General features: G+C 46.8%; 1 protein-coding gene across 2 annotated transcripts in view; it reads right to left on the reverse strand.

Annotated features, from left to right (window-relative positions):
* Positions 1–14,409, reverse strand: part of FRAS1 (Fraser extracellular matrix complex subunit 1) — a 106,029-nt gene that overhangs the window by 71,862 nt on the left and 19,758 nt on the right. For both annotated transcript variants that reach the window (XR_013181943.1, XM_077176820.1), the window contains exons 3-4: positions 1,575–1,682; positions 177–269 (exon numbers count right to left, since the gene is read on the reverse strand). Coding sequence is in view for 1 of the 2 variants with exons in the window: in XM_077176820.1 (XP_077032935.1) it covers positions 177–269; positions 1,575–1,682 (201 nt within the window). In the remaining variant the exon portion in view is untranslated. The remainder of the gene's footprint in view (positions 1–176; positions 270–1,574; positions 1,683–14,409) is intronic.

The raw sequence follows: 14,409 nt of genomic DNA on the forward strand, positions 1-14,409 counted from the left end.
CAAACCCTGCTGACCAAACTCCTGCTAAATTCCACTCTCTGGCAGTGACAGGATATACTTGCAGAGATCCATCCTTCCCCTGCACACCAGCTCAGTAGCCTCCACTGGCTGCAGCAAACAGGGAGCTAAAACCAGGTAAGGATGGTCCCTGCTGAGGCAGTGGACAGGGCACTCACGCTGTGGATCTGTCCCTCGTGCTGGCAGAATCCTTCAGCTCGGGAGGCACACTGGGGGCAGCACTTGTTGGAGGCTATTTGGAGCACTTCTCCCTGAAAAGAGACAGGATTTCAATAAACAGCTGACATCAAACAGGGGATCTAAAATGCAAGTGAAGCCATGAGGCCTGGCTGGACCTGGTGCTCTTAGCTCAGAAAGGAAAGGTTTCAGGTGAAATACAGAATGCTGCTACACTACATTGCCTTGCTGAGAGGTGGCACAGCACTTTGTGTGTTTGACATTGTGACCTCAAAATAACAGCAGAATTTACACCCCCAAGAGTACAGTTGGGAATTCTTCAGGTGAACCAGTTTTTAAAGAATAAAAAACAAAACTCAAGGTTCTTCACTGAAAGGCCACTGAGAAACATGAGACAGATGTTGCTGAAACAAGATCGGCCATATTTGCATAAATCTCATAATGAGTAGATAAGAAATAAACCATAGAGAAAGATGATGATTTCTGACCTTGCTTTTCTGTTGGTGGTTTAGCCTTGAAGCATGAAAGGATTTTTTTCTTCTGAGATCCTTGGTGATCCTTTTCAATGTTTAAATGACCAGATGATTTTGGAACACTTAAACATTTTATCTTGGAGATTGCCCATGTCAAGGAGTCACACAGATTCGCTTGACACTATAAACCTATTTCCCTTTATGAGCTTTAAAGTAGCTACCTTTTCATTTATCTGATTTTTATCATTTTATCTAGTGCACTCATTATTACATGTGCTATGACAGCACTTGATCTCCCTCCTCTTTAGCACAAAAATTCCTACTAGTTCAGTCTAGCTTTAATCAATACACAGCAATAATAATGGGGAAAACCAGTAAGAATCAAAATTATTTCCTCATTAGTGCTGTCATATTGGGAAACATTTTAACCTGCTTCACAAAGCCTTATAATTATCCTGACAGCCTCTTTAAAACACTCTTTTTCACTGCTATTTGTGCACTCTACCCCAGCAATCCAGATGTTAATGCAAGACCAGTCCCATGGCCAATTAATGAAGACCCAGACAAAGACAAGCAGGAGACAAGGAAAGCTCAGCAACCATCACGAGGAAGAAGAAACTGGAGGACAGACAATCTCAGCTCTGTTGTTGCTCAGCAGAGTGGAAAGTGCCCATCTGCACCTCCCAGGGAGCCCCAGCCCCACCTCCAAAAGAAGGGGGGCTCATGCTGGGAGGCTGCAGCCCAGTTCACGGGCTTCCTTTGGGATCAAGCTGCTCCAACACCCGGCCTCTGGCTGCAGGCAAGGGGACAAAGGCTTCCCACACCACGTGCTGTCACTCCAAGGAGGAGTACAGGGACTCAGAGCCCGTGCCTGGCTCTGGGCAGCCACAGGCACTCAGCCCTTACCTTCTGGAAGTCACACTGAGGGGCTCTGCAGACTGTAGGCTGGCAGGTGACAACGCCGCTCCGGCACCGGCAGTCTTGGCAGGAATCCGGCTTCCAGGAGGTGTTATTCTGCAAAGGAAGTTGGAAACCAGGCCCATGCAGCACAGGGCATGTCCTGTCTTGACAGCACATCTCAAATGGCTCCACAGGGATGGACGGCAACAGAGCCCCCTCCCTCCCACACGCTTCTCAGGCCCTGTGTTGGCACTTGTCACTCAACAGCTTCCAAAACACAGCTGAAAGACAAGGCCATGCAGGGCCAGTCATCAGCTCCAACAGCAACACAATCCAACCTCCAAGAGCCCCAGGTGAGTACAACATCTCTGGAAAACTTCCCTGTGATCAGGCTCACACTGGCCACACTGCAGGGTGGACCCCAGGTGGTGCTGAGGCAGCAGAGGTGGCTTTGAGGCAAAGCCACTCCTGGGGTTTGCTCTACCTGGGCACGTGTATTCCCAAACACCACGGAGGAGACTCTGGCCAAGCAGAGAGCCTGACACATCTGGAAACAGCTGTCACCACCACTCCATCATTGCACCCAGCTGGAACACCCACAGCTAATTCACAAGGGTTTCCACCAGCCGTGCTTGACCCCCTTCCATTCCCTCCCTGCTGAGGTCACGATCCCACGCTGCCTCCACAAGAAAAGGGGAAGAGGAGGATCAGTTTCTCAGCTGAAACACTGTTTGCAGCTAGACAATCCCTGTCCCTGTTGTATAGACAAACACTGGGCTAAACTGGCACCACACAGGACGTTCTGGGTAGGATGGACAGCCCCTAGCCCAGTCATCCAGCCTCTTTTTTAAGGAGACCAGACCTTGCTGTTCATTTACACCATGTAGCGATTTACCTCAATATACTCACAGTGCTAAGCAGGACTTTGGAAGGATGATTAACAGTTGACTGCCACGAGCACATTTACAGCTAACTACTAAAACTGTTAAGCATAATGATAAAATACTGAAATGTGCCTTAAAGGCCCATTAGGACACCTAATGAGAGAAAAAATATCCTGATAAACCAGACCACTTGCTCAGGCACTTCAAGAACATCAATCTGCAAATAGTGGGATGGCAAAAAAATATTGAAAAAAAAAAAATTAAAATCCTTGGGTCTCTGCCCTGCTTTCTAAAAGCATTTCTCCCACATCAGTGGCAATGCTGACCTTAGAAGGTGCACAGCCCCTGGGCAAGGCAAAGAGGGATGGTAATTCCTGCTCAGGAACACAGCTGGCTCTCCCCTGGCTCACATAGGGCTGCAGAACAGAAACCCTGACACCATCTCTGCCAGCAGATTGATGGTGCAGTTAGGGAAGAAATGAAGGTTAAGTGATGTGTGTGCCAAGCTGTAGCTAACACACACACTGGAGTTAACTCATCCTGCTGGCTTCAGCAGAGCTCTGTGCTGGAAAGCTGGCAGGGAAGGCAGCCACAGGGTAACCAGGAGTGGGAAGGGAGGGGACAGACTCAGTGCCCCATCTTTTGGTTCTCCTAAACCTTCACCTCTGATCTCTCCTGCTTAGTAAAACTTTTAAAAAAGGAAAATAGTTTTCACCGTGGAATAATAACCAAAGGAACCTCACAGCACAATGTCAGCACAGAGCCACCCTTATTCACATTTTGAGACTTAAATGCTCAGGTTTGTGGTAAGAAAACCCCTCTTTGCTCTTCTTCCTCCCCTGGTTTCTATCATTGCCCAAGCAGGCTGACTCCTGTCTGTGGGCTCAAATCAGCTGCTTCTAAATTCCTTTTGCCAGGTACAGGATCAAAACCAACACTTCCCTGCAGAGTTTTAAAAAATTCATTATCTAGTTAATAGTCAGGAAAGTACCACCTGATCTGTTGGGATATGAGAGTCTTCCAAGCACTTCACGGGTCTCAGTGTCCAGGTCTTTGGACAATTCAACATTTAGCTTAGGATTCCTGGCAGCAGACCTAAAGTGTCCAATTCAGAAAGTCTGGATCCCACCTGTCCTGTTGTGAGGCTTTGTTGGTGCTCACCCAGCAGGCACAAGGACACCTCAAAGCTCCCAGGCAATACAGTTCCAAATATAGAGCAAGACTTTGCAGTAGACACCCAAAGAACTGCTGGAAACCTGCCTGGCATCTTCTCCAAGGCCCTGCACCTCAGTGGACAAATTATCTGCTGCAATCTAAGTGCTGGATTCCAATCCTGTTGAGAGTGTATTTTTCTCAATGACAATTTCAGGGGCTTTTTCCTTACCAGTACTAATATAATTAACAGTATAAATAATGAAATACCATGCAGAGAGTGCTTTGAAGATGGAAAGGATTCCTTAAACGCCAAGCAGTGCCATTATAATTTATTAATTCCCTGGATTTCCCTACATCAAAAGAAGAAACGATACCTAATTCAACTGAATTTTAAAACACCATGCTGCAAGAAGAGATACATCTACATTACTTGGGCAAGCCTGCAGAACCGGGGCCAAAAAACCAAGAAATGCTCCCAAACCTTTTGAGCCTGCAGATAGCCAGACCAAGACAAAATGAGATAAAACTGGAGACACAGGAGCACAGCGTCCTGGGTTTGGAGAATACTGATGAGGATTTAGAAAAAGATAAAAGAAGGAGGCAAGAACACAACAAGCAGTAAAAGCAAAGAAAAAGCTACAAAGAGCAGACATGGAGCAAAGGGAGCCCAGAGCAGCTGTGAGTGCTCCTGGTTTGCTGCTGTCACCCTGTCACATTAACCAGAGCACAGAAAGACCTAAATCTCTTGGACCACTGCTTTTTCAACTGGCGATCGGAACTTCAGACAGCTGCACCTGTCCCTCCTCGACCTCAACAACAAAAACAACCCACCCCACCCAACAAATCACAAATAACCAGTCTGCTATTAATATGTGAAAAGCCTCAGTAATTTATTCAGGATATTGTCACACCAGATAACAATGTGTGAGCTATTCTGGTGCAGCGACAGGGGAAATAAGAAGCACACAACAGCTGGTTTGCATCCTCTTATGGCTCCCTGAAAACATCCAGTCCATGCCTAAAATGTCCTTGGGTGCTGGGGTGTCCCCTGCAGCATGCAGGACCTGTGAAGCTGGTCACTGGGGTGCTGGCATCGCTGCAGTTGCTAAGCAGGGTGAAGGCAGCAGAGCACAGCTGCAGCCTTTGTGCCAGCCAGGGGTCGAGCTGCAGATTTGTGCTGTCACTGCAAAAACGAGGGGGTTGCTGCTTGTCCTGTACCCCACCAATCACCTGATGGTGATGAGGGGTCTGAAACACCTCTCCCACGAGGAGAGACTGTGGGAGCTGGGCCTGGTTAGCCTGGAGAAGACTGAGAGGGGATCTCATCAATCCATACAAGTATCTCCAAGGTGTGCCAATTTTTGGTGTGCCCAGTGACAAGAGAAGAAGCAGAAGCCATAAACTAAAACACAAGGAGTCCCACCTCACCATGAGGAAGAGCTTCTTTCCATGAGAGTGGCAGAGCACTGGAACAGCTGCCCAGGGACGAAACTCACCCAGACCCATCCCTGTGTAACCTGTTCCAGGTGACCCTGCCTGGGCTGGGGGGTTGGACTGGGTGACCTGCAGAGCTCCCTTCCACCCCCAGCTATTCTGGAATTCTGTGGTTAACTCTCCCAGAGGCTGCTCTGCCCCAGACTCTGCTTTGGGGAGCAGGGAGCTGAGAAACCCCTGGGAGAGAAACCACGGGGAGAAACCCCCGAGGGAGGTCCAAGTCCGAGTGCCAGGTGGGATTTACCTCCCAAGTCGTTCCTGTGCCAGAGACAACTGAGAACAGGCAGGGATCGAGTGTCTCAGAGGAGGAATTCCAGGCTGGTCTGTTGAAACGGCAGGCAGAGCCCGGAGCAATTACACTTTTGGCAACAATTACCAGCATCACCCACCGGCTGCCAGGCGAGGAGCCCTGGCAGCACCGCTTTCATTTGTCATTTCCACTTCAATTACCTGACAATGCCAGAAAATTGGCAGGAGAAGCCCCAAGGAGGGGGAAGCACAGAGAGCACTGCATGGTCTATGGGGATACCCATTAGTGGAGCAATGAGGAGATGAAAGCAATTCAGAGACACATAAAGGATTCCCAATGTCCACTGGGTTTGGATTTGATGTTTTATCTCTGGCAACGGGGAGCTGTTGCTCTGCTGAGTGTGTTTTTTAGATCTGGTATTTGCTGGCAGATAATAGAAATTTCTTGACAAGGGGGTTTTAATGGGCTAGTTCCAGAGTGCCCACAGCCAGAGAGCAACACGGGAACAACAAGGCTCGGGAATCACACGGAAATTCAGCTCCTCTCAGTGGAAACAGCTTCAGTCCTATGTCCTAGGAGAGCACAGAGCAGCTAAGGTAAAGCACAGGGCTTGATTAACAGCACAGCAACACGAACACACTGTTCCAGGAATGGGAACCAGCTCTCCCCTTCTTCCAGTCGGGGAATTAAGAAGTTACATAAAGTAAAACAAGGTACTGTTTTCACAGTTCAACAGTCTGCCACGTTTTCTAACTGTGAAAATCTTTCACCAGTTGTACCAGCCTCGTAAAAATCAAGAGTCTAAAAATAACATTTCCCACCAGCCCTGAGATATTTTAGGGATATGATATTCCAAAATATTCTTCAGATACTTAGGTACTGTTGTAATCTTCATCCTATCTTTCACACAGACACCAGGAAAGGGCTCCAAATGAACCAAATGCACTATGTAAAACTATGGTTTCAAATTATTGGTTCTAACCAGGATTTAAATCAGCACACAGAGCTCTTTGTTCAATATTTTGGGAGCAGCAGTGTTCCTGTAGAAAGGTTAATGTCTTTTGATTTGCCACTATTAGATTTACCCAAAACAACTTGCAGCCTCTTGGCAAACTTTATTCTCACATTAAATCAATCTATAATGGATTAGATAACTAAAACAATTACTATTTTCTCCCATCTTCTTATGCTGCAGATTTTTTCCATGCCCAGTTGTGTGTTTTGATGAACAGCACACACCAGAAATTCTCCTCAGCATGCAGGAATAACATTTGGGGTCCTCCTACTGGTTTTTCTCCCCTTTGCCCAAGTAGCTCCTAACCTGCCAACTGGCAAATTTCAAACATCCTGCCCCCAAAATGACTTCTGAGTGGATATCAAACTGTTAATGGATGTCAAACCCAAAGTGCTTGACTGAACAGCTGTGGAAAAGAAGAGAGGCAAAGGATTAATTTAATCTAAACTAGATCACAGCTTTAGTGATAGCATTTATTACAGCATAATGGCTACTTCTGGAGCAGCAGGGGTGCCCATCTCTGCTCTGTGATGTTCTGGATGTTCTGTCCCCTTCAAGTGATGCTGCTTGCTCCAAACTTGAACCTGGGAGAGTCACCAGGACACCAGCAGCCAACAGCCAGTGACAGATGTGTCAAATGGTGAAGTGAGACTGCCAGGGGGATGGGGGATTTCAATTAGAAATGCAGGTTATGGGGGGACAAATGCTGCCATGTTAACTGCATCATCTCAGCCAGGGCAGAGTGAACAAGACAGACTAAGCCTTTTACCCCTTTGGTAACAACAATAACAACAAAAAAAAAAATCCCATCAGGCCATGAAAATCCTTGCAGCTGATTCAGCAGAGGAAGGAAATTTCCTTCAGTACCAGTCATGGCCCTCAGAAGCTCTGCACCAGGTGAAAGGTAACTCTAATTCTACTTCTTGAAGGCAACAATCCACTCCTGAGCAATTCTGTGAGCCATGTCAGCAAATGTAGAGCTATCTCCAGTTCCAGGCTGGATATTTAGGAAGTGTCCTTTCCAAGGAAGGAATTGTACACCTCAAATCATACTGTTGTCACTGTGGGTCCAAGGACAGTAATGTCCCTTCCAGCCCCCAGAAAATACAGTCCTTATCTTTCATCTCAGCTCCCTGGGCAGCAGATTAATAAAGTGGTTCTCCCTTCCCTTCCAAAGGGAAAGAGGACCCCTGCACAGTCATTAATGTTGGAGAGCAAAGGCTTCACTAAAGAGCAAAAATGATGAAGAAAAGCCTGTAGAACAAGGAAATGTGCAGAGTGTCCTCACGTCCTCCAGAATTGTTTCCAGTATTGCTCTGGTTCACTGGGAGCTGCTGAGATTCAACAAGGTGACATGTTGAATGTCCAAAACCAAATGGAAATAATGGCAGCAGAAAGTGGGTGAAACCTCAGTGCTTGACTCAAACAGATGCTCCTTGCTGTCTTCTCTTACAAATGAGTCAATTAATTGACTCTGGCACATAGAAACTACAGGCCCAAAAAACAAAATCAGGTTTAAAATATCCTGAAGAGGGCAAAGATGATAGATGTGTTTGTGTGCTTCAGTGCTGTGAAGTGGGATCAAGTTCATAGGGATCAAGAGGGACAGCATGGGGGGAAGGAGGGAAGAAGTTAAGCAGCACAGTCCTTGGTATTCACTGGGTCACATGTGCTTTAAAAATTATCATTATTTTTTTACAGTGACAACAAAAGCCCACCAAACAGTTGAGGAGAACTACAGCCAATTGCCCCTCTCTCTATGAAATGAAAATGCCAGGGCTACAAAAGCTTATCCTGTCCAAGAGTGGTGAGCAGACTGAGGGAGAGGAGGCAAAACTTGTGGAATAACACCAACAGGGAAGCAGCCATGGCCAGAAGGTGCAGGGGAGGAAAAAGTAACTCCAGGGCTGGAAAGGCTGGTCGGATGAATCACAAACCATGGCTTTCCACAGAAGAAGGCATAAAAAGCAGCTCTGTGAGGCATTGAAACTCCCTCCCGTGAGGCAGATAAAAGATGGACAGATAAACAGGGCATGGGTTGGCCTCACCAGGAGAAGTACCAGTCTATTAATTAGCATGATTAGCCATCAGTCAGAAATAAATCATATTATCCATTGCTAAGTGGCAGCATTCAGCAGGAAACAAATTGCACATGTCTCTGAGCTCATGCTGGAACAGTTCCTTTTGCTTTCATTATTCAGAAGCACTGTGTGTAAGGTCATGGCAAAAAAAAAATATTTATTTAAAATTGAAGCCCTGTAATCCTCTCTAAAGCATATTTATTTTTTCAATGCACACCACCATGAATCTGGACCTGATTTCCAACACAGTGCCAGGGAGATGTCAGGAGTTGCTCTGGAAATTACCATGATCCATACCTGGAGCATCTCTCCAATTTGTTCCCTTTACCCTTCTATAGAAAAACTGATTTTCCAAAATTTGACTGTCCACAGGAGAAGAAAGCTCAAGGACCAAGATTGCCATAATCTCTAGAGCTCCTGCACATGAATTTTTGTCTCTCACCCCCTTGTCAGTACTGAACATCTCTCTCAGAATAAATCTTGGAACAATTTACACAGCAAGCCCGTCATGGGGGCTGCAGCAGCAAGGCTAAGCGGGAGCACATGCAGAAGCACTTATTTAGACTCTTGAAAGCAGACTGGGGGGTTCCTAAATCTCTCCAGTGCTCATCGTGTAAAACAGGGACAGTTTTATATCAAAGCACTTGGCTCCTTCACTGTAGTGATGTCTTAATCTACAGAAGCTGCTCCATGAAATATTTAGCAGAGGCAAAGCATATGCATCCCTTAAGTTCAGGCTGAGGAAGAAAATGCATCTTCCCTCCATCCTGAGGCAGCAAGAATGGGCTGGGTACACCAGGTAATACCTGAGAAAGTGCTTTTGTTAACCATTTTAACTCTCCCTCTTTAATAAGCTTGCAGCAGTGCTTGGTAATGTGTTTTCTGGCTCACATGAAGCCTCAGGGATCACTGTCCACACAGATTCAGTGAAAGGAGGAGCACAGGGCTCTGTTCACATCCCTCTCCATGCCATGGATATTTGCCAGGCTGAAGATTGCTCCCTGACATGGTGTGAGCCAATTCCTGTTAGGCTGCTTCACGCTTGGTTAGAAATAATTGCTGCCTCATTACAAATTTAATCATGACACTGTGATATGGCAGAACTCTTCCTTGCAATCTCCTTCTCTTCCTTCTTGAAGATGATGTGAAACAGATTGACCACTAGGCAGCTTAGGTATTTTTAATTTTATTTTTTTACCTCCTCAAAGAAGGAAATCCCTTTTTCCAACATTTTGTTCATGCAGTTCTACATGGCTTCAGAAACATATCACAATGCCTTTAACTCCAGGTTCCTGCAGGATCCTTGGGTTTTAAGTTTTTATTCATCTGCATCTACTTGGAGAAGGTCTCAAAGTAGAAGAGTCCCACACTTGAGGGCTTGCCTGTTCCCTGAACGATTCACAGCTTCCCTGAAGAATGCAGAGATTTAGGAAAAGTGGCACAGGAAACACTCGAGGGAAGTGTCCTCTCTACTGAATGGGTCAGGAAGGAAAAGCCCTGTATGGAGAGGGAGAGGTTCCCCTGTAACACAGCTGTAAAACCTGGGAGATGATTCCACACTCTCCTTTCCCCACCTTAACCCCCTCTGTGCCATGACTGTAGCTGATGCCATCACCAGCCTGGCACCTTCCTAGAGCTACAGCAATCCCACACCAGGGATGAATGGGATCCATCTGATTGCAGGGATCAACTCAGTTCTAAGGAAGAAGCCCTCCAGAGCAAAAGCAGGGTAATCCCCCTTGCTGCACAAGACTTACTTCTAAAAACATTGCAGCAAAGCACAAAGGAACATTCCCAGAACTACAAGTACTTAGAGCAGCTCCAATCACAATCCTGGTTTCAGTACACCCATCTCTCCTGAAGATCTTGGTGGTGGGAATTCCCATCAGCAAGGCCTTGGTGCTTCCAACACTTTCAGGTGTCTCCCTGCCTGTTACTCCCTAGGCTTTCAAAACCAGCAGCATGTAAACAAAGCACAACCTGATACCAAAAAAGAGTAGGGGATTTAGAAAAATACTCTGCTGTATTTTTCCTTCCTCCCCTTTCCCTCTTTTTTTCCCCCTCAGCAAAATAAAAAAACTGAGCTGGGAGATTGGATGCTATGAATTAACTTTCTTTCCTGCACAGCTCTTCTACTACTCTGCACTGGCACCCTTCCCAGAGGTCTGCGCACACCAGCGTGGATGGATGGCTTTTCCAAACACCTGCATCCATCATTTCATTTGACCTCCAGAGGCCACATTCTTCCCTGCATCTTTAGTTACTTTTATCTTAAAAAGAAAAAAGGAAAGCAATGTGGGTCACCAGAGTGAAGCTGGCAGCAGGCTCCCTCCCTTCCTGCCTGCAGGGAAACATCCCTGGCTGCCTGGGTCAGTGGTGCCTGGCTCAGCCACAGCTCCTGCACTGCACCAACCCAGAGGAGAGCCTGCCCCAAAACACAGCCTTCACCTTACGCCTGATGTTCCCCTCTCAGGGCCATGAGGAATGTTGTTTCAGGCTCTGGAAAGAAACTGCCATCATGTGCAGCCCTAGTGAGACAGCCCATTTTTCAGGAGCTTGGGAACACAAAGTATTTCAGTGTTCTTTTCTACAGTGCAGTAAATATTGCACTTGGAATCCACCTGACAGCTGCTTAAGTCCTGCTAGGAATGCAACCTTCAGCTTCTGGGAACTACTGCTGTGCCTGCCCCAGCCCTGGAAGTGTTCAAAGCCAGGTTGGATGGGGCTTGGAGCAACCTGGTCTAGTGGAAGGTGTCCCTGCCCATGGCAAGGGGCTCGAAATGGCTGAGCTTTAGATCACTGATGTCATTTATGACTGTTTCCTATTTCTAGGAAAACACAGAAGTCCTTGCACAAGGGGATGTTGAACAGAGGATGTGCAGTGACAGGTGAGTGGGAAGTGGCTGGATTATCACCTTCCAGGACAAACCTGCTAAAACAGCAGCCAAACCCAGCGGGAATTGCAGGCATCCAGCATCCTCTCCTCAAAACACATACCAGAGAGCCTCACACTGAGGGGAGGCTCCTAAAAACAAAGAGGAAAGCAAGCCTGCAACTCTTTTTAACACAGCACACTAAAGATCCTCCAGCTTCCCCTCACCTTCAAGAGGCCAGTGGAAGATGTTTGATGAAAGCCTCAAGACAGTCAGGGCCCTCCCTGCAAAAGCAGATTGCTCCAGGGAAATACCAAATCCCTCAGCCCATAACAGCTCCCACAGGGCTGAGACACTGAGACAGCCAAGACACTGTGTTCTTGGAAACGAGGATGTACAAAGGCAGAAAGAATTGCATCACCCCCTGTTAATGTGCAGAACTTTCCCTCCCCACGATGAGGAACAGAGAGAGGCAGAATTTCAGAGCCTAGCTCGGAGCACACTTGACTTGAAAAGAAGCCAACCCATGGATGTTTTTCCCTCCCCTTGCCTGGATGATTAACCTGGGCACCACTCCCACATCTGCAGACAGAGCACAGCGAGACTGAAGTGCCCATGAGCTACGTGCACAAGTCCTGTCATGTCCACCCCACCTTCCCCACCCCAGCATCTGCACTGGAAAAATAGAGGTTTGTACCTAAAGAGAGCTCTCCTCTCAGGGACAAGGAGTAGCCATCCCACTGGAGCTTTTGTAGCAAGCTTATCCAGACATGATCACAGCTGCATTTCCATCTTGGGTCTGCAGGTGTAAGGAAAATGTCATCCACGATGGCAGGGAAAGGATGGGGTTTTCCTCGTGTTGCCATGCTAAAGTGAGCATCTCTATCTCCAGGAGGAAAAAGTAGGAAAACCTGGGGCAGAAGGACAGCAGACAGGCCCCCAGGCTCCTTGCTGGACCTCCAAGCTGTGGCCATGGGAAAGAAGAGGGAGTTGTATTTCCAATAATCCCCTCCAGCCATATCACCTGCTCGGAATCATCAGCACATGGTTCCCCCCACATAGCAGGGGATAAGGAAAGATCACAGAGACTATCCAAACCCCAGAGCCTGCTGGGAATGTTAATCCAGCCTCCTGCCATGACCCCCAGCAGCCCTGCTACGTGCACTCAGGGCAGAGAACTGAAATCCCCACGCCTGGCAAAGGGCTGATTTGGGAAAGCACCAAGGACCTTCAGAAAATCCACGATGGCAGGAGTTATTTCAAAATGCTTTCCCTAAGGGGAGGGAAGCATTCTCCACATCTTCCTAGAATGTCCTTCTTTCCTGTAATTTCTCCTTTCTTCTCCCTGATATTTTTCCACTTCTTATAGACATCATCCATTACATTCTTAATATTCACCCCATTTCATATCATTCACCTTTCCCTGCTTGTTTTGGGGGCGGGCTCTGCTAATTGCTGTAACTTCCCAAAACTTCACCAGCTTCACCACTGTGCCATTGTGGCATTCACCAAATTTTGCCATTGTGTTACCATCTCATCATTCAAATCTCTTTACAATTTTTTGCTTATCTTTCAATATTTAAGTTTTTAAACCTTCCCAGAACATAAAGAGACTCTGAAAGGAGATGACATTTTACTGGTGCTTTGAAATACCTCTGAGGAAAAACAGGGTGAAGTATTCCAGTGAACCACCTTGTCTCAAAAAAACACTTGCTTTCTAGACCTAACAGTTTGAAGGAAAAGCACTTTAGACAAGGGACAATTTCTTCATGGACCAGAATGTAAAGTAGACCCAAACCTGCCCTTTTTGCTGACCCAAAACCCAAGGACTGCAAGCAATTATTGCTTTCAATGAAAAGACACAGCAGCCAGTGCAATACCAGAAGAAAATCAAAAGCCCACACACCCTTAGGGTAAGAAATAATACCACATTTTCTCTCCAAAATCTCTCCTGTGGATGCTGTGCCCTAATTTTTAGGTGGTCACAAGTCCCATCCCAAAGGCTGAGATTCTGATTTGAGCAATACCAATGTAATGTAAAACAACTTGAATATTTCAGCTGGACGGGGCTGGCAAGTCCCTTCCTTTCAGATGTCATTTAAATTTTATAGAGAGGCATAAGAGAAGTGATTTATGCAACATGGAAGTCCTAGGAGGAGCAGCCTGTCACACACAGTACTCATGCTTTGTCCACTGCTCCAGTGTAACAGCAAACTGCACGAATTCCAAGGAAGGAGAGAGCAGGGAACCTCTCAGGAAACTGGCAGGAAAACAGAGCCTTCTGTTTCAGAAAGCTGTTAATGAATGATGGCCACTCCTGCTTGGTGACCTTCACAAAACGAGCTGGCAGTGTCAGCTCTACCCCTGCACGGTCACAGGTCTAAATCCCATTGGGATACAAGTGTCCCCTCAAATGGCAATTCCAGCCCAAGAGCCAAACCCCCATTAAGAGGGTGGAGTGATCTTTGATCCCCCCAAAGCACTTTGATCACACAGCCGAAACCTGTGCAAGTTTTGGCTGTGATATGCCCTTTGTTCGCAATTTTTTCAAGACAAGTATTAAACACCAATAATTTGCTAGTGTAGGATAACGGAACTTGCTTGATCTCTCCAAAATCTCTGTCTGTGGGAGCCAGGAACATTTGCTGCCAACTTGAGAACCCTGGCTGTTCTGGGCATGAGCAAGGTGCCACACTGAAACTCATCCAAGAGCTATTAGCCCGGAAGGAATTTATGACAGTGAGCAAAACCACCTTCCTCGTCAGGAGAAGTATGTCCCTTCACAAAAAACCCGAGAGCAAGACTGTAAAAAGGAGTAAGAGGAGATGCTCCACAATAAATTCTTTAAAAGGGACCAGCTAAAGGCAGAAGGCCATTTCAGTACTTGCCACTGGGCAATCCAGAAATAAAGCCATGGTTCCTCACTGCCCAAACGCTGCAGTGCAGCCAAGTCAGCAGAAACCCACCCTGACTCCACTGTTAGATTTTCTTCCTCTCCCAGCAAAGCAATTATTCCGGCTGGTGTTCGTCCGGGTGAGGTCTCCTCCCTCTGCAGCCGGCTAATGAATCCAAACCAAACCCTGCACTTA

The sequence above is a fragment of the Agelaius phoeniceus genome, chromosome 4 (assembly GCF_051311805.1).
Source record: "Agelaius phoeniceus isolate bAgePho1 chromosome 4, bAgePho1.hap1, whole genome shotgun sequence".
Classification (NCBI taxonomy): Eukaryota; Metazoa; Chordata; class Aves; order Passeriformes; family Icteridae; genus Agelaius; species Agelaius phoeniceus.